At 55.2% G+C, this 25,757-nt stretch overlaps 1 protein-coding gene across 1 annotated transcript in view; it reads right to left on the bottom strand.

Moving 5' to 3' along the window:
• Positions 1-2,299: 2,299 nt before the first annotated feature.
• Positions 2,300-25,757, bottom strand: part of ENPEP (glutamyl aminopeptidase) — a 28,863-nt gene continuing 5,405 nt past the window's right edge. The window contains exons 3-23 of the mRNA XM_078869424.1: positions 24,499-24,629; positions 23,836-24,176; positions 22,447-22,588; positions 18,664-18,795; positions 16,895-17,015; positions 16,062-16,216; positions 15,188-15,301; positions 12,253-12,387; positions 11,534-11,599; positions 11,267-11,332; positions 10,339-10,508; positions 9,185-9,267; positions 7,839-7,969; positions 7,087-7,142; positions 6,642-6,789; positions 5,982-6,055; positions 5,455-5,556; positions 4,005-4,175; positions 3,653-3,793; positions 2,993-3,074; positions 2,300-2,737 (exon numbers count right to left, since the gene is read on the bottom strand). Of these exons, the coding sequence (XP_078725550.1) occupies positions 2,594-2,737; positions 2,993-3,074; positions 3,653-3,793; positions 4,005-4,175; positions 5,455-5,556; positions 5,982-6,055; positions 6,642-6,789; positions 7,087-7,142; positions 7,839-7,969; positions 9,185-9,267; positions 10,339-10,508; positions 11,267-11,332; positions 11,534-11,599; positions 12,253-12,387; positions 15,188-15,301; positions 16,062-16,216; positions 16,895-17,015; positions 18,664-18,795; positions 22,447-22,588; positions 23,836-24,176; positions 24,499-24,629 (2,705 nt within the window). The 3' untranslated portion in view covers positions 2,300-2,593. The remainder of the gene's footprint in view (positions 2,738-2,992; positions 3,075-3,652; positions 3,794-4,004; positions 4,176-5,454; positions 5,557-5,981; positions 6,056-6,641; positions 6,790-7,086; positions 7,143-7,838; positions 7,970-9,184; positions 9,268-10,338; positions 10,509-11,266; positions 11,333-11,533; positions 11,600-12,252; positions 12,388-15,187; positions 15,302-16,061; positions 16,217-16,894; positions 17,016-18,663; positions 18,796-22,446; positions 22,589-23,835; positions 24,177-24,498; positions 24,630-25,757) is intronic.

The following is a 25,757-nucleotide window of genomic DNA, read 5'->3' as shown; positions in this document are numbered from 1 at the left end:
ACAAAAAAATCTGTCCATTCCTCGCGCCTCCAGAACGGGCGTCACACACCCCCCAGGTACAGGTTTCGTGCACCCCAGGTGAAGAAGAAACCACCGCAGTTGAGGATCGCACACAAGCACCACGGGTCTCCACGACTGCTGCTGTATCGCCGGTGCGGCGCGTGGTGGTGGGGGAAGGCGTGGGCATAACACTCCACCCCCTTCTAAACCGTCCGTGCAAAAGCTTGGAAGGATGGAATGAAATCTTGATTTGAAGCTTTCGTGACTGTAGGAATCCATACTCTGGTTCTTTCGGTAAAGTCACGTAGATAGAAAAAATAATAAAGGATGTGATTAGGCCCAGGCTAAATATCACCGCCCCCCCCCCCCCCAGTGCTCTTCACTCATTTTCAGGGAAGGGGGGACGGGGGGTGTTGCCACTTTCGCCCATAAGGCATCGTCAGTGTGAGCGAGGGCCGCCACAACATTTGATACCGTTGGGGGTTTGTGTGACAACATCACGACAATGATGATGATGATGGGCAGTGCCGGATGATCCGCGTAGCAAAAGTAGCTTCAAATGCTACGGGGTCCGCACGTTCAAGGGCCCCGCGCTAAATGATTTCAAGCTATCAATTCCGGTTCAGTGATTCTGCACTTGCTCTATTACTATAGTACTATACCGTCTTCAACTTTTGTGAACGACTGGGTGTTTAAGGTTAGCGATTTCTGGTTATTATCTGGCTGTATAGCAAATGAAAAAAATACAATTATTTTCCTATGCAAGTAAAAAACATTTATTTTAATATTTACGTGTTTTTTAAATTTAAGGCCCCTTCATAACATCATGCTACAGGCCCCGCACTCGCTTCATCCGGCACTGACGATGGGGGGGGGGGGTCTTCACTGTTTGAGTGTTGCCGGGGGGGGGGGGGGTGGCTGTGAAGAGCGCTGGTCCACCCCAGTCGATCAGCATGTCAGAATCAGAATAATATTTATACCGGAGGAATCCGATGAGCGATAAGGCTATTTTTGCAGTGGTGGGGTAAAGTGTGGGTAACTGCAACCTCTTCAAAGCCGTCTGGTGACCGAGGAAGTGTAGGCCGAATACCCCTGTCGAGTAGAGTGTGGCTCTCCCAGAGCTTCCCTCGAGTGGCGGAGGAGGAGGCCCCCTTTCCGTCAGCAGTGTCGCGAGGCGGTGCTATTGCAGGAGCTGCGCCTCTAACACGCCCCCGCCCTCCACGTGCCAAAGTGCCTACGGGGCGACCACTCAACACATTCCCAATCCCATCCCCTCCTGCCCGACGAGAGCAGCACCTGAGGCCCCCTGCAGCTTCCATAATTACCCCCTCCCATAATTGGCTCGGCCGTGAGGGACTCCGCTGCTGGAGGTGGGAGGGAGCGCTGGGATGGAGGGCTGGGAGGGAGCGCTGGGAGGGAGCGCTGGGAGGGAGCGCTGGGAGGGAGCGCTGGGAGGGAGCGCTGGGAGGGAGCGTTGGGAGGGAGTGCTGGGAGGGAGGGCTGGGAGAGGAAGGGCTGGAAGGGAGGGCTGGGAGGGAGCGCTGGGAGGGAGCGCTGGGAGGGAAGGTTGGGAGGGAGGGCTGGGAGAGGAAGGGCTGGGAGGGAGGGCTGGGAGGGAGCGCTGGGAGGGAGGGCTGGGAGGGAGGGCTGGGAGAAAGCGCTGGGAGGGAGCGCTGGGAGGGAGGGCTGGGAGGGAGGGCTGGGAGGGAGCGCTGGAAGAGGAAGGGCTGGCAGGGAGCACTGGGAGGGAGCGCTGGAAGGGAGGGCCGGGAGGGAGGGCCGGGAGGGAGGGCCGGGAGGGAGCACCGGGAGGGAGGGCCGGGAGGGAGCGCCGGGAGGGAGCGCCGGGAGGGAGCGCCGGGAGGGAGCGCCGGGAGGGAGCGCCGGGAGGGAGCGCCGGGAGGGAGTGCTGGGAGAGGAAGGGCAGGGATGGAGAGCTGGGAGGGAGGGAGGGCTGGGTGTCGGGAGTGGTGGCGCAGCAGTTAGCGCTGTTCTGTGCTACGAACCCGGCGACACGAGTTTGATTCCCGCTCACGGCCAACACCGGCGGTGATTATATTTGAACCGATCCTGGGCCTCCCCTAGGTCGACTCAGCCTCAAATGAGTACGTGGTGCGGTGTGTAAAACATCGCCGCGAGGAGAGAGCAGCAACCGGACGATCCACCCTCTTTCACTCTCTGACGCCACCACTCACTCATCCACCGCATTCCACCAAGCTCCCGAATCATCGTTGGTGGGTACGGTTTAAAAATTGTTTGTTCAAAATAAGTAAAAACTCATACCTCTATTCAATTGTTTCAAATGATTTAATTTGACCTTTGTCTGGCGAAAAAAAATATCTCCCCCCGAACCTGGTTTCACTTAAAGTCGTTTCACTTCAAAGTCGCACTTTTCAAGAACGTAACCATGACATTAACCGAGGAGTGATTGCATTGAGTCGCCCTGTGAGTCTCCCCATTATGAAGTCACCCAGTGAGTCAAACCATGAGCATCCCCATAATTGAATCACTCCGTGAGTCACCCCGTGAGTCACCCGTAGTCACCCGTAGTCACCCCGTGATTGAGTCCTCCTCCGAGTACCCCCTTCCACCGCTACGCGTGCTCCTGCAGCCAGTCCTCCACGCTGGCCTCGTGCTGCTGCACCCAGGCGATGTTCGTCCGCAGCGTCTCCAGCGCCTGCAGCCGCGAGCTGGCACCAGCACCGGCCTCCGGGTACAGCGAGAAGAACGACTCCATCTGGTGGCCGGGGGCACGGGTGGGGGGGCATAGGGGTGAATATAAAGGTGAGTGTGCAGGTGAGTGCGAGGATAGGTGAACGTCCAGGTGAGCGTACACGTGAGCATACAGGTGAGTGTGTAGGTGAGTGTGCAGGTGAGCGTCCAGGTGAGCGTCCAGGTGAGCGTCCAGGTGAGCGTCCAGGTGAGCGTGTAGGTGAGCGTGCAGGTGAGCGTCCAGGTGAGCGTGCAGGTGAGTGAGCGTGCAGGTGAGCACCTGCCACAGCTGCAGCTCGGTGTTGAAGGAGGTGCTGATTCTCTGCACCAGGCGACCCAGGTTGCGATCCGTGATGCCAAACCTGCACAGGTGACCCGCAAAGGCCAGGTGAGGGGTGTGGGGCGTTGGGGGAGGGTGGGGATAATTAGTTGTGCTGGCCTTGAAAGCACTTGCCTCAATAGCCTCGTATTGGCTATACTGGGGATAGTTTTGACACAGACAAAGATCCCCCGTATAACCTACACATACTGTTTGGGCAAGTGCTGTTCGCGAGTAGCACGGTACACGACGGGGTGAGTGTCCAACATCACGCCCCACCGCCGTTGTCTCTCCAGTGGCGATGTTGAGGCTGAGTCAGCCTAGGGGAGGCCCAGGACCGGTTCAAATAATCGTCACTGGTGTTGGCCATCAGCGGGAAGCGAACTCGGATGGCCGGAGTTCGTAGCACTACACTACCCCATACACTACATAACAAAGACAAAGATCCCCCGTATAGCCTTAACAGGCTGCTGGCGCAAGTGCTGTTAGCGAGCACCTATGAGGGGGCGGGTGGCCAACACCACGCCCGCCGTTCCTTTGCCTACCTCGTCCTCAATAACATCTCTCGCCTCAACACTACATAAACATATACACACACACAGACACGCACGGACTCCTCACCGTCCAACCAGGTACTCCCAGTTGAGCCGGGTCCAGTCCCAGGCCATGGTTTTGCCGTAGGGGTTGAGCGAGATGTAGCGCAGCACGGTGAACATGTCCTGCGAGCGGATCACGGACTCGTTCTTCAGCAGCTCCAGGTACCTGCACGTGGACAGACAGGTGGATGGGTGGACGGGTGGACGGGTGGATGGGCGGATGGACGTGTGGAGCTGTCGGAATCCCTCTCGTCAACAAAAGCAAAAACCTCGATTCCGCCCCTACCGCTCACTGCACTGCTCACACTCACCTCGGCTGACCCTCACCTCGGCTGACCCTCACCACGGCTGACCCACGCCACGTCGGCCCGGCTCACCGTGCGAGCTGCGAGACGCTGTGGGTGGAGGCGAGGCCGTACAGCAGCTTGTCCTTCTCCTGGGCGAGGGGGCTCTTCAGGTAGCTCTGCAGCATGAACTCCCAGGAGGCGTCGTCGCTGCGCTGCTGCATGCCGTAGCGGTACACCAGCAGGCGCACGTTGGGCGCGATGCTGTTCACGCGCAAGGCACGCGCACGAGGATGCACGCAGTTACGCACACACACGCGCAGGTACGCACACACACGCGCAGGTACGCACACACACGCCCAGGTACGCACACACACGCCCAGGTACGCACACACACGCCCAGGTACGCACACACACGCCCAGGTACGCACACACACGCCCAGGTACGCACACACACGCGCAGGTACGCACACACACGCCCAGGTACACACACACACACGCCCATGTACACACACACACGCCCAGGTACACACACACACGCGCAGGTACACACACACACGCCCAGGTACACACACACACACGCCCAGGTACACACACACACGCGCAGGTACACACACACACGCCCAGGTACACGCACATAACTCTGATTTGCACGGTTGGCTACGTACGGTGTGAAAGAAGTTGAACATACATAGAGGTACACACTCGCACAGGAACGCACAGGTGCGCACAGGTACACACACACGCACAGGTACACACACACGCACAGGTACACACACACGCACAGGTACGCACACGCACATGTACACACACACACACAGGTACACACACACAGGTACGCACATGCACAGGTACGCACACAACAACAACAACAACAACCGCCATTCGCCACTAAGTGGCGGTGACGTCACCACGACGCTTGTGCCAGGCCATGTGCACCTTGAGGCCACGTGAAGTGTCGAACGCCCGCTGGCAGGAGGTCACGGGGCAGACCCAGGTGCCACGGGTCGACTGACCGAGATGACCGAGATGACTGGCTGATGCACCACCTGTGCCCCCTACTGTACCAACTTGCTGTGCTTTAGCCACCCGGCGCTCCGCTCGTTGTTGTGAGCGTCGCTCCTCCGCCCTCCGTTGTTGTTGGAGGGCGACTGCCTCCAACTGCCCAGTAGCGTCCTTCACGAGCCTCCTCCACTGAGGCCGATCTTGACACCGCTGGTACCAGTCATCGGCAAGTCCACTCAGCTCCACGTCCTCCTGTACCACGTCACTCCATCTCTTCTCCAGCCCGTGCCGCGCCCGTTTAGCCCCCTCGATCCGGCCGAACAAAAGCTGTTTAGGCATGCGGTGGCTGGGCATGCGGGCTACATGACCCAGCCAATGCAGCCTTGCCTGCCGGAGGAGCTCACTGATGGGACTTTGCCCAGATCTTTCAAGGACTACCCGTACCTCCAAAAAGGTACGCACACGCACAGGTACGCACACGCACAGGTACGCACACGCACAGGTACACACTCGCACAGGTACACACACACGCACGCACCTCTGCCCACCCTTCCAGTCGTCAAAGAGGTTGGTGGCGTTGCTGAGGGCCTCCTCATCGCCCATGCGGCACGCCAGGCCCAGCACCTGCTCACGCAGCAGCCTGCACACACAGGTGTCACGTGTCACACACACGTGACACACACACGTCACACACACACACGTCACACACACGTGTCACGTGTCACACACGTGTTACATACACGTGTCACACACACGTCACACACACGTGTCGCGTGTCACACACACGTGTCACACACGCACGTGTCACACACACGTGTCATGTAAGCGTCGCTTGTCACGCACGTTGGTGTGTATACGATGACGACAATGCTGCAGACAATTGTGATGGTGTAGATGATGATGGTGATGGCAATGATCCTGATGCTGATGATGATCCCGCCAACGATGCGGATGGTGGTGATGATGATTATGACGTCAATGACAACGATGATGCTGCTGCGGATTATGATGACAATGCTGCTAATGATGATGATGATGTTGCTGATAATGATGCTGATGATGTACTTGTCCAAGTGCTCTCCCTCATCCTTCCACGTCAGCTTAGCGGTGATGGGCTTCACCTGCTGCCTCCAGTATTTCTGCGGTGAACATCATCAACATCATCGTCGTCAACATCATCGTCGTCAACATCATCGGCGACATAACCGTCAACACCGTTGACATCGTCGGTAGGTGAGAGGCTGATTGATTGCGTGAATGGGTGAGTTGGTAGGTAGTATCGCGGGTGAGTGGGTGAGTGGGAGTGGTGGGTGACTTCTTGGGAGAGCTGTTGGGTGGGGGAGCCGTTAGATGGACGCCTTGCCAGCTGAGCGGCTGCTTGAGTTGCGATTGGTGTGTGAGTCACACACACACAGACACACGCCCCTCCCTCCCTCCCTCCCTTTTTATAACGATCAGACGAGAAAGATGCTTGGTCTTTCAGCACTTTACTTCGTTCATCATGTCGGTCTTTTTTTTTTATTTTTGTTTGTTTGCTTATGTGCTCCCTTTTTTAATCAAAGCTATAACGCAGCTTTCCCGTGTAACATTAGTCCCATTGTGTGTTACTGTGTTCAGAGACGCCAACAAGAAAACAAATCACCCTCAAAAACCCATCACCAGATCCCCTGCTGCTATGCTACCAGCACCATAGCGGCGAAGGCACCTGCCCTCCCTCCCTGTCACCTGGAAGAGGGGGTAGAGGGGCGAGTCGGCCAGCATGTCGCGGAGGTAAGCGACGGCGCCCAACACGCGGTCCCACGGGAACAGGCTCCCCTCGGCACGCACGTACAGCGTCGCGTTCAGCGCCGTCTCGTACGGCAGCAGACCCGCCCTGGGGGGGGGGGCGGCGGAGACGATGATGAGCTCGGGGGGGGGGGGGTCCCACCTCACGACGTACCCCCTTTAAAAACCAACGAGGGGGGCCAAGCAGGGCCAGGGGCCGTGGTAACGGCGGTGTGTTGACCACGTGACCGCTGCGTGTAACCTACTGGGCACCTGTGAAAAGGAGCTTCACAGCTCTTCGGATTCCTCCTGATTCTGATACCCCCTCGTGATCGTGCTGCTGCTGCTGCTGGCACTGTGAAACGTCACAGCTGGAGCCCCTCCCACCACCCCCCAACACACTCACCGGGCCAATGAGAAGGCGTCGTCGATGAACCCGGCACGGTCACCATCGGAGAAGACCTGCGGCGACAACAACAACCACAACATAAACAACAACAACCACAACAACATAAACAACAACAATGTAAACAATAGCGACATTAACCACAACAAACACAACAACAATGTAAACAACAACAACAATGTAAACCATAGCAACATGAACCACAACAAACACAACAACAATGTAAACCATAGCGACATGAACCACAACATGCACAACGACAACAACGTAGCCCCGACAACATAAACAACTAAACCTCAACAACAATATACACAACACCGTCATCAACAAAGAACAAAAGAGCCATCGTCAACATCGTGACCACCGACATGAAGACGGGCGCACAGTCGCGACGCGCGTGGACGACGCGGTGACGCCGTGCCCACTGGGCCCTGTAACGACGCTGATGATGATGACGACGACGACGATGATGATGACGCTGACGAAAATGATGATGACAATGATGATGAAAATGACGATGACGATAGCGACGATGACAACAGTGACGACGATGAGGATGACGACGACGATGACGATGATGCGAGTCTCACAGAACAGCAGGCGTCCATCACAATGGGAACGAGGTGGAGTGACACGTGACCCCCGCCCTCCGTGCTTCCCAAACCTTAGTGCCCCAGCCCTGCGCCCCCCCACCGTCCCCACCCTCCATGCACCCCCCCCGCCCCATGCCCCCCCCCCCTCCCCCCACGAACCGTGTGGTTGTCTTGCAGCTGCTGCAGGAGGAGTGCCCACAGCTGCGGGCTGTAGTTGACGCGGTAGAAGCCCACGTGGTCGGGGTTCAGCTTGAGCCAGCTGGGCGTGGGGTCCGGGGTCAGAGACACCGCTGAACGGCGACAGTCACTCACTCAATGAGTCACTCACTCAGTCAATGAGTCACTCACTCAGTCGCCCACTCACTCAATGAGTCACCAAATCACTCACCCACTCACTCACCCACTCAGTCTCTCACTGAGTCACCCACTCAGTTACCCACTCAGTCGCCCACTCACTCAATGAGTCACCAAATCACTCACCCACTCACTCACCCACTCAGTCTCTCACGGAGTCACCCACTCACTCACCCACTCAGTCGCCCAGTCACTCAATGAGTCAATCAATCACTCAGTCGCCCACTCACTCACTCACTCAGAGGCCCAGTAACTCAATGAGTCACCAAATCACACACCCACTCACTCACCCACTCAGTCTCTCACCGAGTCACCCACTCAGTCGCCCACTCACTCAATGAGTCACTCACCCACTCACTCACCCACTCAATCTCTCACTGAGTCATGCATTCACTCACACACTCAGTCGCCCAGTCACTCAATGAGTCACTCACTCACTCAGTCGCCCACTCACTCAGAGGCCCACTCACTCAATGAGTCACCAAATCACTCACCCACTCACTCACCCACTCAGTCTCTCACTGAGTCACCCACTCAGTCACTCACTCAGTCGACCACTCACTCAATGAGTCACCAAATCACTCACCCACTCACTCACCCACTGAGTCTCTCACTGAGTCACCCATTTACTCACCCACTCAGTCGCCCAGTCACTCAATGAGTCACTCACTCACTCAGTGGCCCACTCATTCAATAAGTCACCAAATCACTCACTCACTCACCCACTCAGTCGCCCAGTCACTCACTTACACACTCACCCATTCACCCCCTCACTCACCCACTCACTCACCCACTCACTTACACACTCACTCAGTCACTCACCCATTCACCCCCTCACTCACCCACTCACTCACTCACTGAGTCACTCACCCATTCACTCACTCACTCACCCCCTCACTCACCCACTCACTCACCCACTCACTTACACACTCACTGAGTCACTCACCCATTCACCCCCTCACTCACCCACTCACAAATCCAGCCACCCAGCCGCCTGCTCAATTCAAGTGACAGATCCACTCTTACTTCCTAACACAACTTGGAATCGTGCTGTTTGCTGCTGGGCATTTGGCGTCGCAGGACTTTGTGGCCTGTGCTGGGCAACTCTGTCAATGAGGGAACGGTGGCGCCGTGGTTAGCGTGCTCGTCACCTGACTGGGTCATGTTGAACATCTGGAAGTCTTGAACGTTGCTAGCGTTGGTGTAGAACCTCAGCGGAACATGCCAGGTGTACCTGCACCACGTGATCAATATCATCATCAGCAGCAGCAATATCATCAGCAGCAGCAATATCATCAGCAGCAGCAATATCATCAGCAGCAGCAATATCATCAGCAGCAGCAATATCATCAGCAGCAGCAATATCATCAGCAGCAGCAATATCATCAGCAGCAGCAATATCATCAGCAGCAGCAATATCATCAGCAACAGCAATACCATCGTGTGCAGCAATGTTTTAGTCACCACCATCATCATAACCTTTGCCACATCACCAACATCATTAGCACCACAACAACAACAACCGACATTCGCCACTAAGTGGCGGTGACGTCACCACGACGCTTGTGCCAGGTTATGTACACCTTGAGGCCACGTGAAGTGTTGAAAGCCCGCTGCCAGGAGGTCACGGGGCAGACCCAGCAGGTGCCACGGATCGACTGACTGAGATGACCGAGATGACTGGCTGATGCACCACCTGTGCCCCCTACTGTGCCAACTTTCTGTGCTTTAGCCACCCGGCGCTCCGCTCGTTGTTGTGAGCGTCGCTCCTCCACCCTCCATTGTTGTTGGAGGGCGACTGCCTCCAACTGCCCAGTAGCGTCCTTCACGAGCCTCCTCCACAGAGGCCGATTTTGACACCGCTGGTACCAGTCATCGGCAAGTCCACTCAGCTCCACATCCTCCTGTACCACATCACTCCACCGTCGTGGTTTTGTGGTAATTAATTGAAGGTGGAGGGGTTACCAGCACCTCGCACCCGTCCAGAGCCCCCATTTTGCCGCTGTGGTGGTCACAGATGCCATGAGGGGAAAGGCCAATCTAAATTTGCCCTCCCCCCACGGCACTGCCCACCATAGCGTTGCCCCCCGGCACCATGGGGAGGTAGGAGGTTGTTTTTGCCGGACCTCATTAGCACCATAACCCCCATCGCCATCACTTCCACTCCCATCATCACCATCACCACCATCCCCATAATCACGATCAATGCCACCATCGCCACCATTGGCACACCATCACTGCCATCACAACCGCACTGCCACACCATCATTATGACCATCGCCGCCGCCACTGCGATTTCGCTCACCGGAAGGGCGACGCGGGCAGCTGGGGGTCGGCGTTGGGGTCGAGGAGGAAGCGCCGCTGCTCGACGGAGAATGCCGCGGCACCACCGCCATCCCCCCGCAGCGAGATGAGGGGCAGCCCCATCTGCCTGGTCCACGTGTCCATCACCTCCTTCACGGGCTCGCCGCTCTCCTACACCGCCGTCGTCACCATCATCACCATCATCGGCATCATCACCACCATCACCATTATCACTACCATCACCACCACCATCATCCCCATCATCACCACCATCATCATCACCATCACCACCCATCATCGGCATCATCACCACCATCACCACCACCACCACCATCATCACCATCACCACCACCACCAACATCACCATCATCACCACCACCATCATCTGCATCATCAACCGTAGCAGCAGCATCTTCAGCGACATCAGCATCACCATCACCACCACCATCACCAGCACCACCATCATCATCATCACCACCACCACCACCATCATCATCACCACCACCACCACCATCATCATCATCATCACCACCACCATCATCATCACCACCACCACCACCATCATCATCACCACCACCATCATCATCACCACCACCACCACCATCATCATCATCACCACCACCACCACCATCATCATCATCACCACCACCATCGGCATCATCAACCGTAGCACCATCTTCAGCAGCATTAGCAACATCATCATCAGTCACCTCCTTCACGAACTCACCGCTCTCCTACATCATCAGCAGCATCATCATCAGTAGCATCAGCATCATCAGCATCACGTTAATCGTCATTATAAACAGCATCAGCATCATCAGTAGCATCATCAGCAGCAGCAGCATCATCAGTAGCATCATCAGCAGCAGCAGCATCATCATCAGTAGCATCAGTAGCATCATCAGCAGCAGCACAGGTGGAGCCATCACCTGAGCCATTGCCTCCCAGAAGTCGTCGGTCTTTGCGTTCGTGAAGTGGAAACGTCTCAGGTAGTTCTGCACCACGGCCGACATGACGACACACAAAGACAAAGATCCCCCGTGTAGCATTACCGGACTGTTGGGGGCAAGTGCTGTTGGCGAGCAGCACCTACGAAGGCCGACACGAGTTTCCGCGCGCTTCGTTGTGACGATTCCTCGGCTCTTGCTTTTAAGTCTGAGTGGATCTGCGTGCGGGCCAGTCCGTGTGTTAGGCACCTGGCATCCTCGCTGGAACGTGTCTTGCCCGATCCAGTCTGACAGCATCCGCAGCAGCGACGCGCCCTGTACCAGCATCATCAGCATCATCAGCAGCATCATCATCATCAGCAGCATCGTCATCATCAGCAGCATCATCAGCATCATCATCAGCATCATCAGCAGCAGCATCATCAGCATCAGCATGATCAACAAAATTAGCAGCAGAAGCCTGATTATCATCATCATCATTAGCAGCATCATCAGCAGCATCATCATCAGCATAATCAGCAGCAGCATCATCAGCATCCTTCGTAGTATCATCATCAATATCATTAGCTGCAGCAGCATTGTCGTGAGCATCATTGGCAACAGCAGCAGCCGGCACAACGGAGATCCTGGTTTCGAATCCAGGTTACCAGCTGCCTCCTCCTCCTCCACCCCCTCCATCCCTTCCCCCTCCCTCCTCATCTTCCCTCCATCCTCCTCCATCCCTCCCCACGGGCTGGGGGTGGCGGTGGGATGGGGGGTGGGTAGTGTGGGTGGGGGGTGGAGGGTGGGGTGGGGGCAGAGGTGGGGGTGGAGGGGAGTAGTGGGCGGTCGTGGGGGGTGGGGGTAGGGGTGGGTGAGGGGGGTGTGGGTGGGGGGTGGAGGGTAGGGTGGGGGGTGGGAGGTGGGAGGGTGGGGTGGGGGGTGTCAGTGGGGGTGGGTGGCTCGACAGGGAGGAAGGGGGGGGGTACCTTGCTGTAGGAGATGGAGTCGAAGACGGCGGTGATCTCGCTGGGCGTGGTGACGTTCACGATGATGGCGTGCGACGAGGTGAGGGCGTCATCACCCATCACCGGCATCACGTCGTCGATCATGATGTAGTCTATCTGTGGGCGCGGAGGGGGGGGAGGAGGCGGGTGACGTTGCATGGTGTCGGTCGAACTTCTTTCGCGCCGTGCGTAGGAGGTGCAGAGGAAGGACAACAAACTAAACACAAAAAGCAGCTCTGAAGAAATGAGTGTGAGAGAGTGTGAGAGTGAGAGTAAGTCAGTCTGAGTGAGCGTGAGAGGGTAAGTGTGAAAGTAAGTGAGAGTGTGAGGGAGTGAGAGAGTGAGTGTGAGTGTGAGAGTGAGTGTGGGTGAGTGTGTGACAGAGGCGTAGCTAGGATATTTTGCGCCCGGGGACGAACTATAAAATTGGCGCCCCCCCCCCCACCCCCGTTTAATCACATTTTCCTATTACATCGAATAAGGAATAACAATTAACATTTTAATGAAACATTGTATTTAAAGAAGCAAATTTATAGAAATTATATTACATGGCTCACTCAGTCACTGTTGTAGACTGGTTGACATAGTCTACAAAAGATTATTTTTTCTTGATTTCACTGTCGCAAACTGGTCAATCACGTAATCAAAATCAGTTTTTTCCAATGTTTCTCTTTCAACGCTAAGAAGAGCAAGATCGCTGAGACGATCTTGTCCCATTGAAGCACGCAAATACGACAAAATAAGTTTGCAATTGAAACTGCTATTGTTAATAACATTGGCAGTGAAATTCGCAAATTCGGAAATGTCGTCTCCATAAAACACAATAAAACCAAGAAGATCCAAAGGAGTTTCTGGTAGAACTTCATTCCGGTTACTGAGCAGCATTTTGCAATCTCCAATTTCTGTGAAAAGTTCGTGGCCATTGATGACGGTGTCATAGAAATTTCCAAAATCTGTGCAATTTCGACGAATTGCATCGACATCTGTGTCGGATAGAAGAGTTTTGACGTCTCTGCAGAAATCTAAATTTTGTGTTCAGGTCTTTTAGTCGTATAAACCGTGTTAACATCTCCCGTTGAAGTCGATAAAATACGCTCTTCATAACGCACACAATTTCTTCTTCTGCTGAAAGTCCTGCATCTCTTGCCAGTTCTCTTGGCATCTTCCGACGTCGCCTAATTCTTCTGTCCACATCGATCCCCCAGGCTGTGCATCTTGTTTTGGCGTTTTCTACAGCAACTTGGCTCAAATCATCACGAAGCTTGACAAATTCATGCTCCAAAGATTCAAGATCAGTTGCTGCTTCCTTGAAATTCATAGTAGGATCCTGTAAGTGCTTCTGAACACGATACATTTTTCCAAGAATGACATTCCAGAAATGTAATAAAACTTTGAAGTTAAAATTTAATACGCATGCCTGTAACTGTTCTGCATCACTTCTGTTTTCAGGCGTCATAGTTACGTCTTCCGATCATTTGTCTAGCAGCCCTACTAGTTCATCCAGTCCTTCATAGATAGCTTTAACAGCTTCTGATCGTGCACTCCAGCGTGTTTCAGACTCCCGCTTAACTGTGATGGGCACAGCTTGTTTTTAACTCTACCCAACGAATTGTTGAACAAGAGAAAAACAAATATATACTTTCAACTGTTCCAAAAAATGTGACGACAAGTGGATCCTGTTTAGCTGAGAGTACTCCTGCTAAGTTTAAGCTGTGGTTGTCACAGTTGACAAACAATGCTCTGTGATTTTTGTCACATATTCGTTGTTGAAGGCCGGATATATGCCCAGTCATCACAGCAGCATTGTCATAACATTGTGCCCGACAGTCGGCTAGAGATATGTTGTCAGATTTCAGTCTCTCGACGATGACTCGTTCTAAGGCTTGCTGCATCTTTTGCATGTATCTCGATATAACCTAAAAATGATTATTTGATAGTTTCTTTTTTAGTTTGAAAATCCACATCCACAAATCTTATGACCTGAGAAAGTTATAATGTAACGTTGTAAGCCTCATTTTGGCGCCCCTTTACCTTGGCGCCCAGGGACATATGTACCCCCCTGCCCCCCCCCTAGCTACGCCTCTGGTGTGTGAGAGAGTGTGAGAGTGAGTGTGGGTGAGTGTGTGAGAGAGTGAGAGAGTGAGTGTGTGAGAGGATGAGAGTGTGAGTCAGTCTGAGTGAGTGTGAAAGAGTGAGTGTGAGAGTGTGTGAGAGAGTGAGTGTGAGAGTGAGTGTGAGAGTGTGTGAGTGTGTGAGAGAGTGAGTGAGTGAGAGTGAGTGAGTGAGAGTGTGAGAGTGAGTGAGTCAGTGTGAGAGTGTGAGAGTGAGAGTGTGAGAGTGTGTGAGTGAGTGAGAGTGAGTGAGTGGGAGTGAGTGAGTGTGAGAATGAGAGTGAGAGAGTGTGCGAGTGAGTGTGAGAGTGAGAGTGTGTGAGTGAGTGAGTCAGTGTGAGTGTGAGAGTGAGTGAGTGAGTGTGAGAGTGAGTCTGAGAGTGAGTGAGAGAGTGAGTGTGAGAGTGAGTGAGTCAGTGTGAGTGAATGAGAGTGAGTGAGAGTGTGAGAGTGAGTGAGTGAGAGTGAGTCAGTGTGAGTGAGAGTGTGAGAGTGAGTGAGTGTGTGAGTGAGTGTGAGAGTGAGATTGTGAGGGTGACTGTGAGAGTGTGAGAGTGAGTGAGTGTGTGAGTAAATGTGTGAGAGAGTGAGTGAGAGTGAGAGAGTGAGAGGGTGAGTGAGAATGAGAGAGAGTGACTGTGAGAGTGAGTGAATGTGTGAGAGAGTGAGAGAGTGTGTGAGTGAGTGTGAGAGTGAGTGAGTGTGAGAGTGAGTGAGAGAATGAGAGAGAGAGTGTGAGAGTGAGAGAGAGTGTGAGAGTGAGAGAGAGTGTGAGTGAGAGAGTGTGAGAATGAGAGTCACCGCACCATCCTCCACTCTGGCAGGAAGCTCTGCACCCCCAGGAACTCGAAGTAGCTGGCGAATCCCTCGTTGAGCCACAGGTCGTCCCACCACGCCATCGTCACGATGTTGCCGAACCACTGGGACAGGGGGCACGGGGCAGCCGGTCATGGGGCGTACAGGTACGGGGCTGGCAGGAAGGGGGCAGCTGAGTAGGGGGCACGGGGCAGGGGGGCACGGGGCAGGTAGCCAGGGGGCAGGCAGGTAGGGAGCGGGCAGGCACAAAGCAGGGGGCACGGGCAGCCAGGCACAGGGTGGGGAGGCATGGAGCAGGGGGCAGGTGGGCACGGGGCAGCTGGGTAGGGGGCACGGGGCAGGTGGGCAGGGGGCAGGGGGAAGGTGGGCACGGGGCAGGAGGGCAGGCAGCGGCGTTGACGGGGGGGTCCAGCGGGAGCCGTGGTCGCTCTGCTGCTGCGCTGCCGTCAGCGCTGGGACAGAGGGACCACCAAGTTCCATCCTCAACACGGAGACACCACGGGGGGGGGGGTCCTTTCAGTCCCCCACGGGGGGGGCCTCGAGTCACCCAAGGGGGGGGCCTTGAGTGGTGGGGTTGTGGTGGTGGTGGAGGGTCGGTGGTGGTGGTGGTGGTGGTGGAGGGACGGTGGTTAACAGGTGGTGGTAGTGGGGCTGTGGTGGTTGAGGGGTGGTGGTGGTGGGGTGATGATGGTGGAGTGGCGGTGGTGGTGGGGCGGTGGTGGTCGTGGAGGGGTGGTGGTGGTGGTGTGGTGGTGGTGGGGTAGTGGTGGTGGGGTAGTGGTGGTGGTGTGGTGGTGGTGGTGTGGTGGTGGAGGTGGTGGTGTGGTAGTGGTGGTGTGGTGGTGGTGAGGGGGCGCCCCCCACCTGGTGGGTGAGTTCGTGTGCCACGACGGCGGCCACGCGCTGCTGGTTGAAGGAGGACGACTCGCTGGGGTCGTACAGGAGGTTGGTCTCGCGGTACGTGATCAGCCCCCAGTTCTCCATCGCGCCCGTCCCAAAATCCGGGATCGCGATCTGGTCTGAGTACACGTGGGGAGGTGAGTACGCATGGGGGGGGGGGAGGGGTGAGTACACGTGTGTATACGTGGGAGTATGGGTACACGTGTGTGTATGTGGGAGTGTGGTGGGTACACGTGTGTGCATGTGGGGAGGTGAGTACACGTGTGTGTACGTGAGAGTGTCGATATGCGTGGGGGTGAGTACACATGTCTGTGTGTGTACACGTGGGTGTGTGCAAGTGCTCGCTAACACCACTTGCCTCAAAAGTCTATTGAGGCTATACGGGGATCTTTGTTGTGTGTGTGTGTGGAGTGGTGGTGCAGTGGTTAGCGTAATGCGCTATAAACCTTGACTCCCGCTCACACATATACACACATATATACACATACACACACGCGTCCACTCACTTGTAGGCTTACTCACCGATTGGCTCGCTTACTCAATGGCTCGCTCACCGATTGGCTCGCTCACCGATTGGCTCGCTCACCGATTGGCTCGCTCAATGTTTGGCTCGCTCACCGATTGGCCCGCTATTTGGCCGGCTGACTAGCCGGCTCACTGATTAGCCCGCTCCCTGACTGACTGGCTCACTCGCCGATTGGCTCACCCACGAATAGACTCACACCCTGATTGGTTCACTCGCTAATGGCCTCGCTCGCTGACCGGCCAGCTGGCTGAGTGGCCGTGCGTCACCGCACCCAGCTTGGGTAGCGAGTAGTTCATGCCGAAGTAGCTCTCAAAGTAGTCGAAGATCACGTGGGTCGCGTTCGCAGCAAACTCGGCCGTCACCTTCTGCTCCGGCTGAACGTACACGCGGAGCTGGGGGGGGGGCACGGAGGAGGGGGGGGGGGAGGGGGGGGAGGGGAGGGGGGAGGGGTGGTGACCATGGTGGCGAGATGTTAACTACCTCGCATGGTATACAGAAGGTCGTGGGTTCGATCCCAACCACGACGGCTGTTACGTGTATATTTTTTAATAGCAGTACTATTTGGCTACTGCTATGAATGTCCACGTGATAATCCCACTTCGTTGAGCTGTCATTGGTGATGCCCAGGTCGCTTCTACAAAAAAGTGCTGCAAGGCTCAGCGGGGCCTTACCTGGTAAGATAAAATAAATAACAAATTAACCAAGTGTCAGCATGGCCCCCCCCCCCCAAAAAAAATAGTCGCTCCCACTTCCTCTTGTTTGGGTGTGGGACTGCACGTGGGAGATATTTTTGCTTATTTTGTGCGCGCATGTGTGTGTATATACTATGGGGAGCGGTGGCGCAATGGTTGGTTGCGTATGCACCACGTACTCCGGCGACCCGAGTTCGATTCCCGCTCATGGCTAAGATCGCTTGCGGCGAGCATCAAAACAGCTACTGGGCTTCCTGCAGGCCAGCTCGGCCTCCGGCACAAGCTTATTTGTTATAGGTTTTTGTTTATATCGTAGTTTAGTGGTAATTAATTGAAGGTGGAGGGGTTACCAGCCCCTCGCACCCGTCCAGAGCCCCCGTTTAGCCACTGTGGTGGTCACAGACGCCATGAGGGGAGAGGCCAATGGCCCTCCCCCCACAGCACTGCCCACGACAGTGTTGCCCGTCCGGCACCGCGTACACACACACATGCGCGTACACACACACACACGCGCGTACACACACACATACGCGCGTACACACACACACGCGCGTACACACACACACGCGCGTACACACACACACACACACACGCGCGTACACACACACACGCGCGTACACACACACACACGTGCGTACACACACGCACGCAATCGCGAGTCCAAATGGGTCCACTTCAAAGCGGCGTCCCCGCCCTGCATGGCCGCTGTCGAGGGCCACTTGAACCTCCATGAACCCGACTGAAATTAGCCCCTTGGGGAGACATGGCAAGGTAATCATCAACTCACGCGTGTGAGCGTGTCCCCGTGTCTCTCTGCGTGTATCCCCGTGTCTCTCCACGTGTCCCCGTGTCTCTCTGTGTGTGTCCCCGTGTCTCTCTGCGTGTGTCCCCGTGTCTCTCCGCGTGTGTCCCCGTGTCTCTCTGCGCATGTCCCCGTGTCTCTCTGCGTGTCCCCGTATCTCTCCACATGTGTCTCCGTGTCTCTCCACGTGTGTCCCCGTGTCTCTCCACGTGTCCCCGTGTCTCTCCGCGTGTGTCCCCGTATCTCTCTGCGCATGTCCCCGTGTCTCTCCACGTGTCCCCGTGTCTCTCTCCACGTGTGTCCCCGTGTCTCTCCACGTGTCCCCGTGTCTCTCCACGTGTCCCCGTGTCTCTCTCCACGTGTCCCCGTGTCTCTCCTCGTGTCCCCGTGTCTCTCCAAGTGTCCCCGTGTCTCTCCACGTGTCCCCGTGTCTCTCCACGCGTGTGTCCGAGTCTCTCTATGCGTGTCTCCGTTTCTCTCTGCATGTGGCCCCGTGTCTCTCTGCATGTACCTCCGTGTCTCTCTGCATGTGCCTCCGTGTCTCACCGGCACGCCGCGGGACGAGATGCGCTCCACGAAGATGAACTGGTGCACGGCGAAGCAGACGAGGTAGGTGCTCATCGGCACGGAGCGCGCAAACCTCGTCCACTTCAGCCCCGAGCCGTGTGTGCCATTCTCCTACATCACCACCATCATCATCACCATCATCATCACCATCATCATCACCATCATCACCACCATGATCACCACAATCATCATTATCATCATCACCACCATCATCACTATCATCATCACCATCATCACCATTATCATCATCACCATCATCATCACCATCATCATCATCACCATCATCACCATCATCACCACCATGATTACCACAATCATCTTCACCATCATCACCATCATCATCATCACCATCATCATCATCACCACCATTATCATCATCACCACCATTATCACCACAATCATCACCACAATCATCATCACCATTATCATCATCACCATTATCATCATCACCACCATGATCACCACAATCATCATCACCATCATCACCATCATCATCACCATCACCACGATCATTGCCATCATCATCACCATCATCATCATCATCATCATCACCACCATCATCATTATCATCATCACCATCATCATCACCATCATCATCATCACCATCATCACCATCACCATCATCACCATCACCAAAATCACCATCACCATCATCATCAATCATCATCAATCATCATCAACATCATCACTATCATCATCACCACCATCATCATTATCATCATCACCACCATCATCATCATCACCATCATCATCATCACCACCATCATCACCATCATCACCATCATCATCAACAGGGCCATCATCACCATCATCATCACCATCATCATCATCACCATCATCATCACCACCATCATCATCACCATCATCATCACCATCATCGTCACCATCATCACCACCATCATCACCACCACCATCATCACCATCACCATCATCACCACCATCATCATCATCATCACCATCATCACCACCATCATCATCATCACCATCATCATCACCACCATCATCATCACCATCATTATTATCACCACAATCATCATCACCATCAGGGCCATCATCATCATCACCATCATCACCATCATCATCACCATCAGGGCCATCATCATCATCACCATTATCATAATCACCATCATCACCATCACCAAGATCATTGCCATCATCATCATCACCATCATTATCATAATCACCACCATCATCACCATCATAATCACCACCATTATCATCATCACCATCAGGGCCATCATCACCATCATCATCATCACCACAATCATTGCCATCATCATCATCATCATCACCATCATCATCATCACCATCATCATCACCACAATGATCACCATCATCATCATCACCATCATCACCACAATGATCACCATCATTATCATCACCATCATCATCACCACCATCATGACCATCATCATTATCACAATCATCACCACGATCATTATGATCAACACCAGTACTACTATCATCACCACTATCATCACCATAATCATCATCACCATCACCAAGATCGTCACCATCATCATCACCATCTTAATCATCACCATCTTAATCATCACCATCTTAATCATCACCATCTTAATCATCATCACCATCAATCACCATCTTAATCATTATCACCATCATCGCCATCTTAAATCACCACCATCATCATCACCATCCCAAACTCTGCCAGCCACCTCATTCCCAAGCAACTTCCGTTTGGTGAGACAGCGGGGGCTAAACGGGCACGGCACGGGCTGGAGAAAAGATAGACTCATGGTTGAGTGGATGGGTGAGTGCATGGGTGAGTGAGTGAGTCGTTGAGTAAGTGGGTGGGTGAGTGGATGGGTTAGTGGGCTAGAGAAGAGATGGACTGATGCGCTACAGGGAGATGTGGAGCTGAGTGGATTTGCCGATGACCGGTACCAGAGGTGTAAAAGTCGGCCTCTTTGGAGGAGGAGGATGGTGGTGAATGACGCTACTGGTCAGTGCTAGGCCAGGTGCAATTTCAGGCGACGGAAGGCGGAGGAGCGATGCTCACAACAAGTGGCAAAGTGGTGAGCACCGTCGGTGCATCTGCCGATCATCTCAGTCAACCCATGGCACCTGGGTCTGTCTGTCTGTGCGTGCAGTGAATGAGCAGAAAGGCGAGTGGGCGACCAGGTATGCGAGAGAGTGAGTGGACAAGCGTGTGAGTGAGCATGTGGGTTAGCGAGTGAGTGAGTTAGCAAGTGAGTTAGCGAGTGAGTAAGTGTGTGAGCGATTGAACGGGCGATTGAGTGAGCGATCGGGCGACTGGGCAAGTGAGTGAACGGTTGAGCGAGTGAGTATGTGAGCAAATGAACGGGTGAGTGAGTGACCGCGTGGGCGAGTGAGTGAACGGTTGAGCGAGTGAGTGTGTGAGCAAATGAATGGGCGAGTGAGTGGGCGAGTGAGTGAACGGTTCAGCGAGTAAGTGTGTGAGCAAGTGAATGGGCGAGTGAGTGAGCGAGTGGGCGAGTGAGTGAACGGTTGAGCGAGTGAGTTTGTGAGCAAGCAAATGAACGGGTGAGTGAGTGAGCACGTGGGCGAGTGAGTGAACGGTTGAGCGAGTGAGTGTGTGAGCAAGTGAATGGGCGAGTGAGTGAACGAGTGGGCGAGTGAGTGAACGGTTCAGCGAGTAAGTGTATGAGCAAGTGAATGGGCGAGTGAGTGAGCGAGTGGGCGAGTGAGTGAGCGAGTGGGCGAGTGAGTGAGTGGGCGAGTGAGTGAATGGTTGAGCAAGTGAGTGTGTGAGCAAGTGAACAGGCGAGTGAGTGGGCGAGTGAGTGAATGGTTGAGTGAGTGTGTGAGGAAGCAAGTGAACGAGGGAGTGAGTGAGCGAGCGGGCGAGTGAGTCAATGGTTGAGCGAGTGAGTGTTAGAGCAAGCAAGTGAACGGGCGAGTGAGTAAGCGAGCGGGTGAGTGGGCGAGTGAGTGAACGGTTGAGCGAGTGAGTGTGTGAGGAAGCAAGTGAACGAGGGAGTGAGTGAGCGAGCGGGCGAGTGAGTCAATGGTTGAGCGAGTGAGTGTAAGAGCAAGCAAGTGAACGGGCGAGTGAGTAAGCGAGCGGGTGAGTGGGCGAGTGAGTGAACGGTTGAGCGAGTGAGTGTGTGAGGAAGCAAGTGAACGAGGGAGTGAGTGAGCGAGCGGGCGAGTGAGTCAATGGTTGAGCGAGTGAGTGTTAGAGCAAGCAAGTGAAAGGGCGAGTGAGTAAGCGAGCGGGTGAGTGGGCGAGTGAGTGAACGGTTGAGCGAGTGAGTGTGTGAGGAAGCAAGTGAACGAGGGAGTGAGTGAGCGAGCGGGCAAGTGAGTCAATGGTTGAGCAAGTGAGTGTTAGAGCAAGCAAGTGAACGGGCGAGTGAGTGAGCGAGCGGGCGAGTGGGCGAGTGAGTGAACGGTTGAGCGAGTGAGTGTGTGAGGAAGCAAGTGAACGAGGGAGTGAGTGAGCGAGCGGGCGAGTGAGTCAATGGTTGAGCGAGTGAGTGTTAGAGCAAGCAAGTGAACGGGCAAGTGAGTGAGCGAGCGGGCGAGTGGGCGAGTGAGTGAACCGTTGAGCGAGTGAGTCAGTGAGTGAGCAAGCAAGTGAATGGGCGAGTGAGTGAGCTAGCGGGCGAGTGAGTGAACAGTTGAGTGAGTGAGCGGGTGGGCGAGTGAGTGAACGGTTGAGCGAGTGAGCGAGTGGGCGAGTGAGTGAATGGTTGAGCGAGTGAGTGTTAGAGCAAGCAAGTGAACGAGGGAGTAAGTAAGCGAGCGGGCGAGTACCTCTGGTGGCATGTTGGAGAGCGCCGAGTAGTCCGCGGGGTAGGAGAGCGTCACCGTGAACGTCGCCTTCCTGTCGGGCTCGTCCAGGCACGGGAAGGACTTGCGCGCGTCCGTCGGTTCGTGGTCCGTGGCCGCGATGTAGCTGAGAGGGGCGAGGGAGGAGAGGAGAGAGAACAGAATTTTTGTTACTAATATAGACATAGAGTAGGCAGAGAAGGTGTAGAGAAAGAAGGGGGGGGGGTAGAGAGAGGGGGTAGAGAGAGAGAGAGAAGGGGTATAAGAAGTGGGAGAGAAGAGAGTGAAATCGTTTGTGAAATCTTTAATTTAAAAAGGGGGGCACATAAAGCAAAGTATTGAAAAAAAGCTAAACAAAAAAAATGATGAATGAAGCAAAGTGCCGACTACACCGAGCATCTTCTTGTTTCCTCTGATCGTAAAAAAAATGAGAGAGAACTGGGAGAGGTAGGAGGGAGAGAGGGAGGGGAGAGGCTCCGTGTCTCCGACTCGCCCATTATGGACCCCACGAGCATGTGCAAGAGGCAGGACACTGGACACAGAGCGAGAGTATGCTACTGCTGCTACTGCTGCTACTGCTGCTACTGCTGCTACTGCTGCTACTGCTGCTACTGCTGCTACTGCTGCTACTGCTAGTGCTGCTACTGCTGCTACTGCTGCTACTGCTGCTACTGCTGCTACTGAACTACTATTTTTTTATCATACCAGATAAGACCCAACTGATCTATGCAGCTCCTTTGCAGAAGCGACCCGGCCACAGATGATGATAGCTTGGCCAAGTGGCTATCGCGTGGAAATTAATCGCAGCCAAGTGAACGCACGTCGATAATAAATGTGGAGGGGGAAAAACCGGAGGACCCGGAGAGAAATCCACACGACCACCACGGGGAGAGAGAGAGACACACACAGACTCCAAATGTACAGCAGGCATCAGAGTCGCAATGGAACCCGCGACCTCTCACATACCTGGCGAGGGAGTTAACATCTCCAGCCACCACGGCGTGCGAAGCAACGGAGGGGGAGAGAGACCCAGATCCGTCGCTCCCTCCGCGACGTGGCATTTGTCAACGGCCCCACGGTGACATCGTCGCCACTCACCCACCAACACTCACCCCAGTGCTCACCCCAAAGCTCACTGGGCTCACCCCAGAGTTCACCCCAGAGCTCACCATAACGCTCACCCCAGCGCTCACCTCAAAGCTTACTCCGCAGAGCTCACCACATCCCCACCCCCCAGAGCTCACCAGAACACTCACCCCAGCGCTCACCCCAAAGCTCACTGGGCTTACCCCAGAGCTCACCCCAGCACTCACAACACCCCCCCCCCTGCAGTGCTCACTACCCCCCCCCACGCCCCCCGCAGCACTCACTCACCGCGTGGTGCGGTTGGCCACGTAGGCCACGCTGTAGAAGCCGACGAGCGTCCCGACGAGCGGTGCCGAGAACCGCAGCGTGAGCACCACGTCGCGCCCCGTCCCCCCCTCCAGCGGCCGCTCGGCCTCCACCACCAGGTACTCGTTGCCCGGCCAGCTGAAGCAGTCGGCCACCGCCACCGCCACCCGGGCGCCCCCCACGACCTCCTCGAGGAGGGGCTGCGCGGTGAGCGTCTGGCCGCGGATGTGCACCAGCAGGTAAGGGCCGGGGGGCCGGCCGGCCGCGAGCGCGAGGCGGACGCGGACCTCGCCGCTGTACGTGGAGCCCGCCAGGTCGGGCACCTGCGGGGGGGGGGGGTCGTGGGGAGATTGGTGGGAGTGTGGTAGGGGGTTGGAGGGGAGATAAAGGTGGTGGGGGTGGGGGTGGGTGGTGGGGGGAAAGGGGTGGAGGCGGATGGGGGAAGAGTCATGCAGGTTATGGAACGTGCAGAGGTGTGTGGTGAGATTGAGATTGCTTGACGTGTACCCCCATGTCCCCCGGTGTGTTCCCCCGTGTGCCCCCCCCGTGTGTCCCCCCCCCCATGTGTTGCCCCTCGTGTCCCCCCCCGTGCCCCCCCCCCCGTGTGTTCCCCCCCCCGCGTGTCCCCCCAGCGAGGTGCCACACCTCTATGTCCACGTCGTAGTGCTGTGCCACGGTGTCCCTGGGCAGACGGAAGTCGTTCCAAGGACCATCGCCAACGGAGGATCGGGGGGGGCAAAATCCAGGGGGATCGGTCGGGGGCACCGGGGGGGCTGCTGGGGTGGGGGGGGAGGTTAGGGGCGAGAGAGGGAGGGTTCAGGCTGATTCTGATTGATTTGATTTTCTACCTACGTGACTTTACCGAAATAACCAAAGACTATGGACTCTTCCCCCTCACCTTCACCCCTTTCCCCCCACCCCTATGGATTCCTGCGGTCACAAAAGCTTCAAATCAAGATTTAGTTTAATAGTTAAATGGCTTAAACGGAGTAGCGCTTGCCCCATCGCACCCGCGCGTAGACGGACAGACGGACTCCCGCACAGATTCAGCGGGAGTTGGACGCTCTGGCCCGAATGAGCGTCGAGGCACCGGCGGCTCATCGCCTGTGTACAGCCCCGCAGAGCCAGTGGTGGAGATTCAACATTCCTATGGCGGGGGGGTGGATCTATCCATAGGGAAACCACGAAGTTGCATCTGTTTTATCCGCTACTCGCGCCACCGAAGGGAGGGATGATGATGGTGACACCCAGTGTCGCGTCAGCAGGGTCAGGCATTGCTGGAGCCACTGCTGTTAAAACTGCTTGGTGTTTATAGGCAGGCAACGGTTTCGACATTTCATCAGCAACGAATTCTGGTGAAGTGCTCAGCATTGAAAGGCAACGACCCTCTCCATTAGCCACGTATCCCCAAGCTCAACACAGCACTTGCAGGTCCCGTTGCAGACAAAAACTGAGACTCGGGTAAAATAAAAATTAAAAACTGCTAACAACCGAACGAACCCCTGTTTCCGCGAGCGATTAGATACGCGCTATCGGTGAGAGAGCAAAGTCCTGTGCGATGAGGCTGTGTTCCCATTGTTAGGAGGTCTTATAGTGCATTATTGGAGCTGTGGATATAAACCGAACACATACCTGGGGTGGGGTCACAACGCCGGCACGCAATGCAACCACGAAAACACAGCAGGCCACAACACTCACTCACAAAGACAAAGACCCCTCGTAAAGACTTGGCAAACTTTTGGGGCAAGTTCTGCTCGCGACTAGCATCTCTGAAGGCCGGCACGGCACACGAGGGGCGGGCGGGGGGGGGCAGCAACAACGCCCGCATGTTTCTGAAGGTGGAGGGAAAAACCGGAGGAGCCGGAGAAAATAAATCCATGTGAGCTCCATATATACAGCAGCAG

The sequence above is a fragment of the Lampetra fluviatilis genome, chromosome 27 (assembly GCF_964198595.1).
Source record: "Lampetra fluviatilis chromosome 27, kcLamFluv1.1, whole genome shotgun sequence".
In the NCBI taxonomy this organism is placed as follows: domain Eukaryota; kingdom Metazoa; phylum Chordata; class Hyperoartia; order Petromyzontiformes; family Petromyzontidae; genus Lampetra; species Lampetra fluviatilis.
This window is presented reverse-complemented; position numbering and strand designations above follow the sequence as displayed.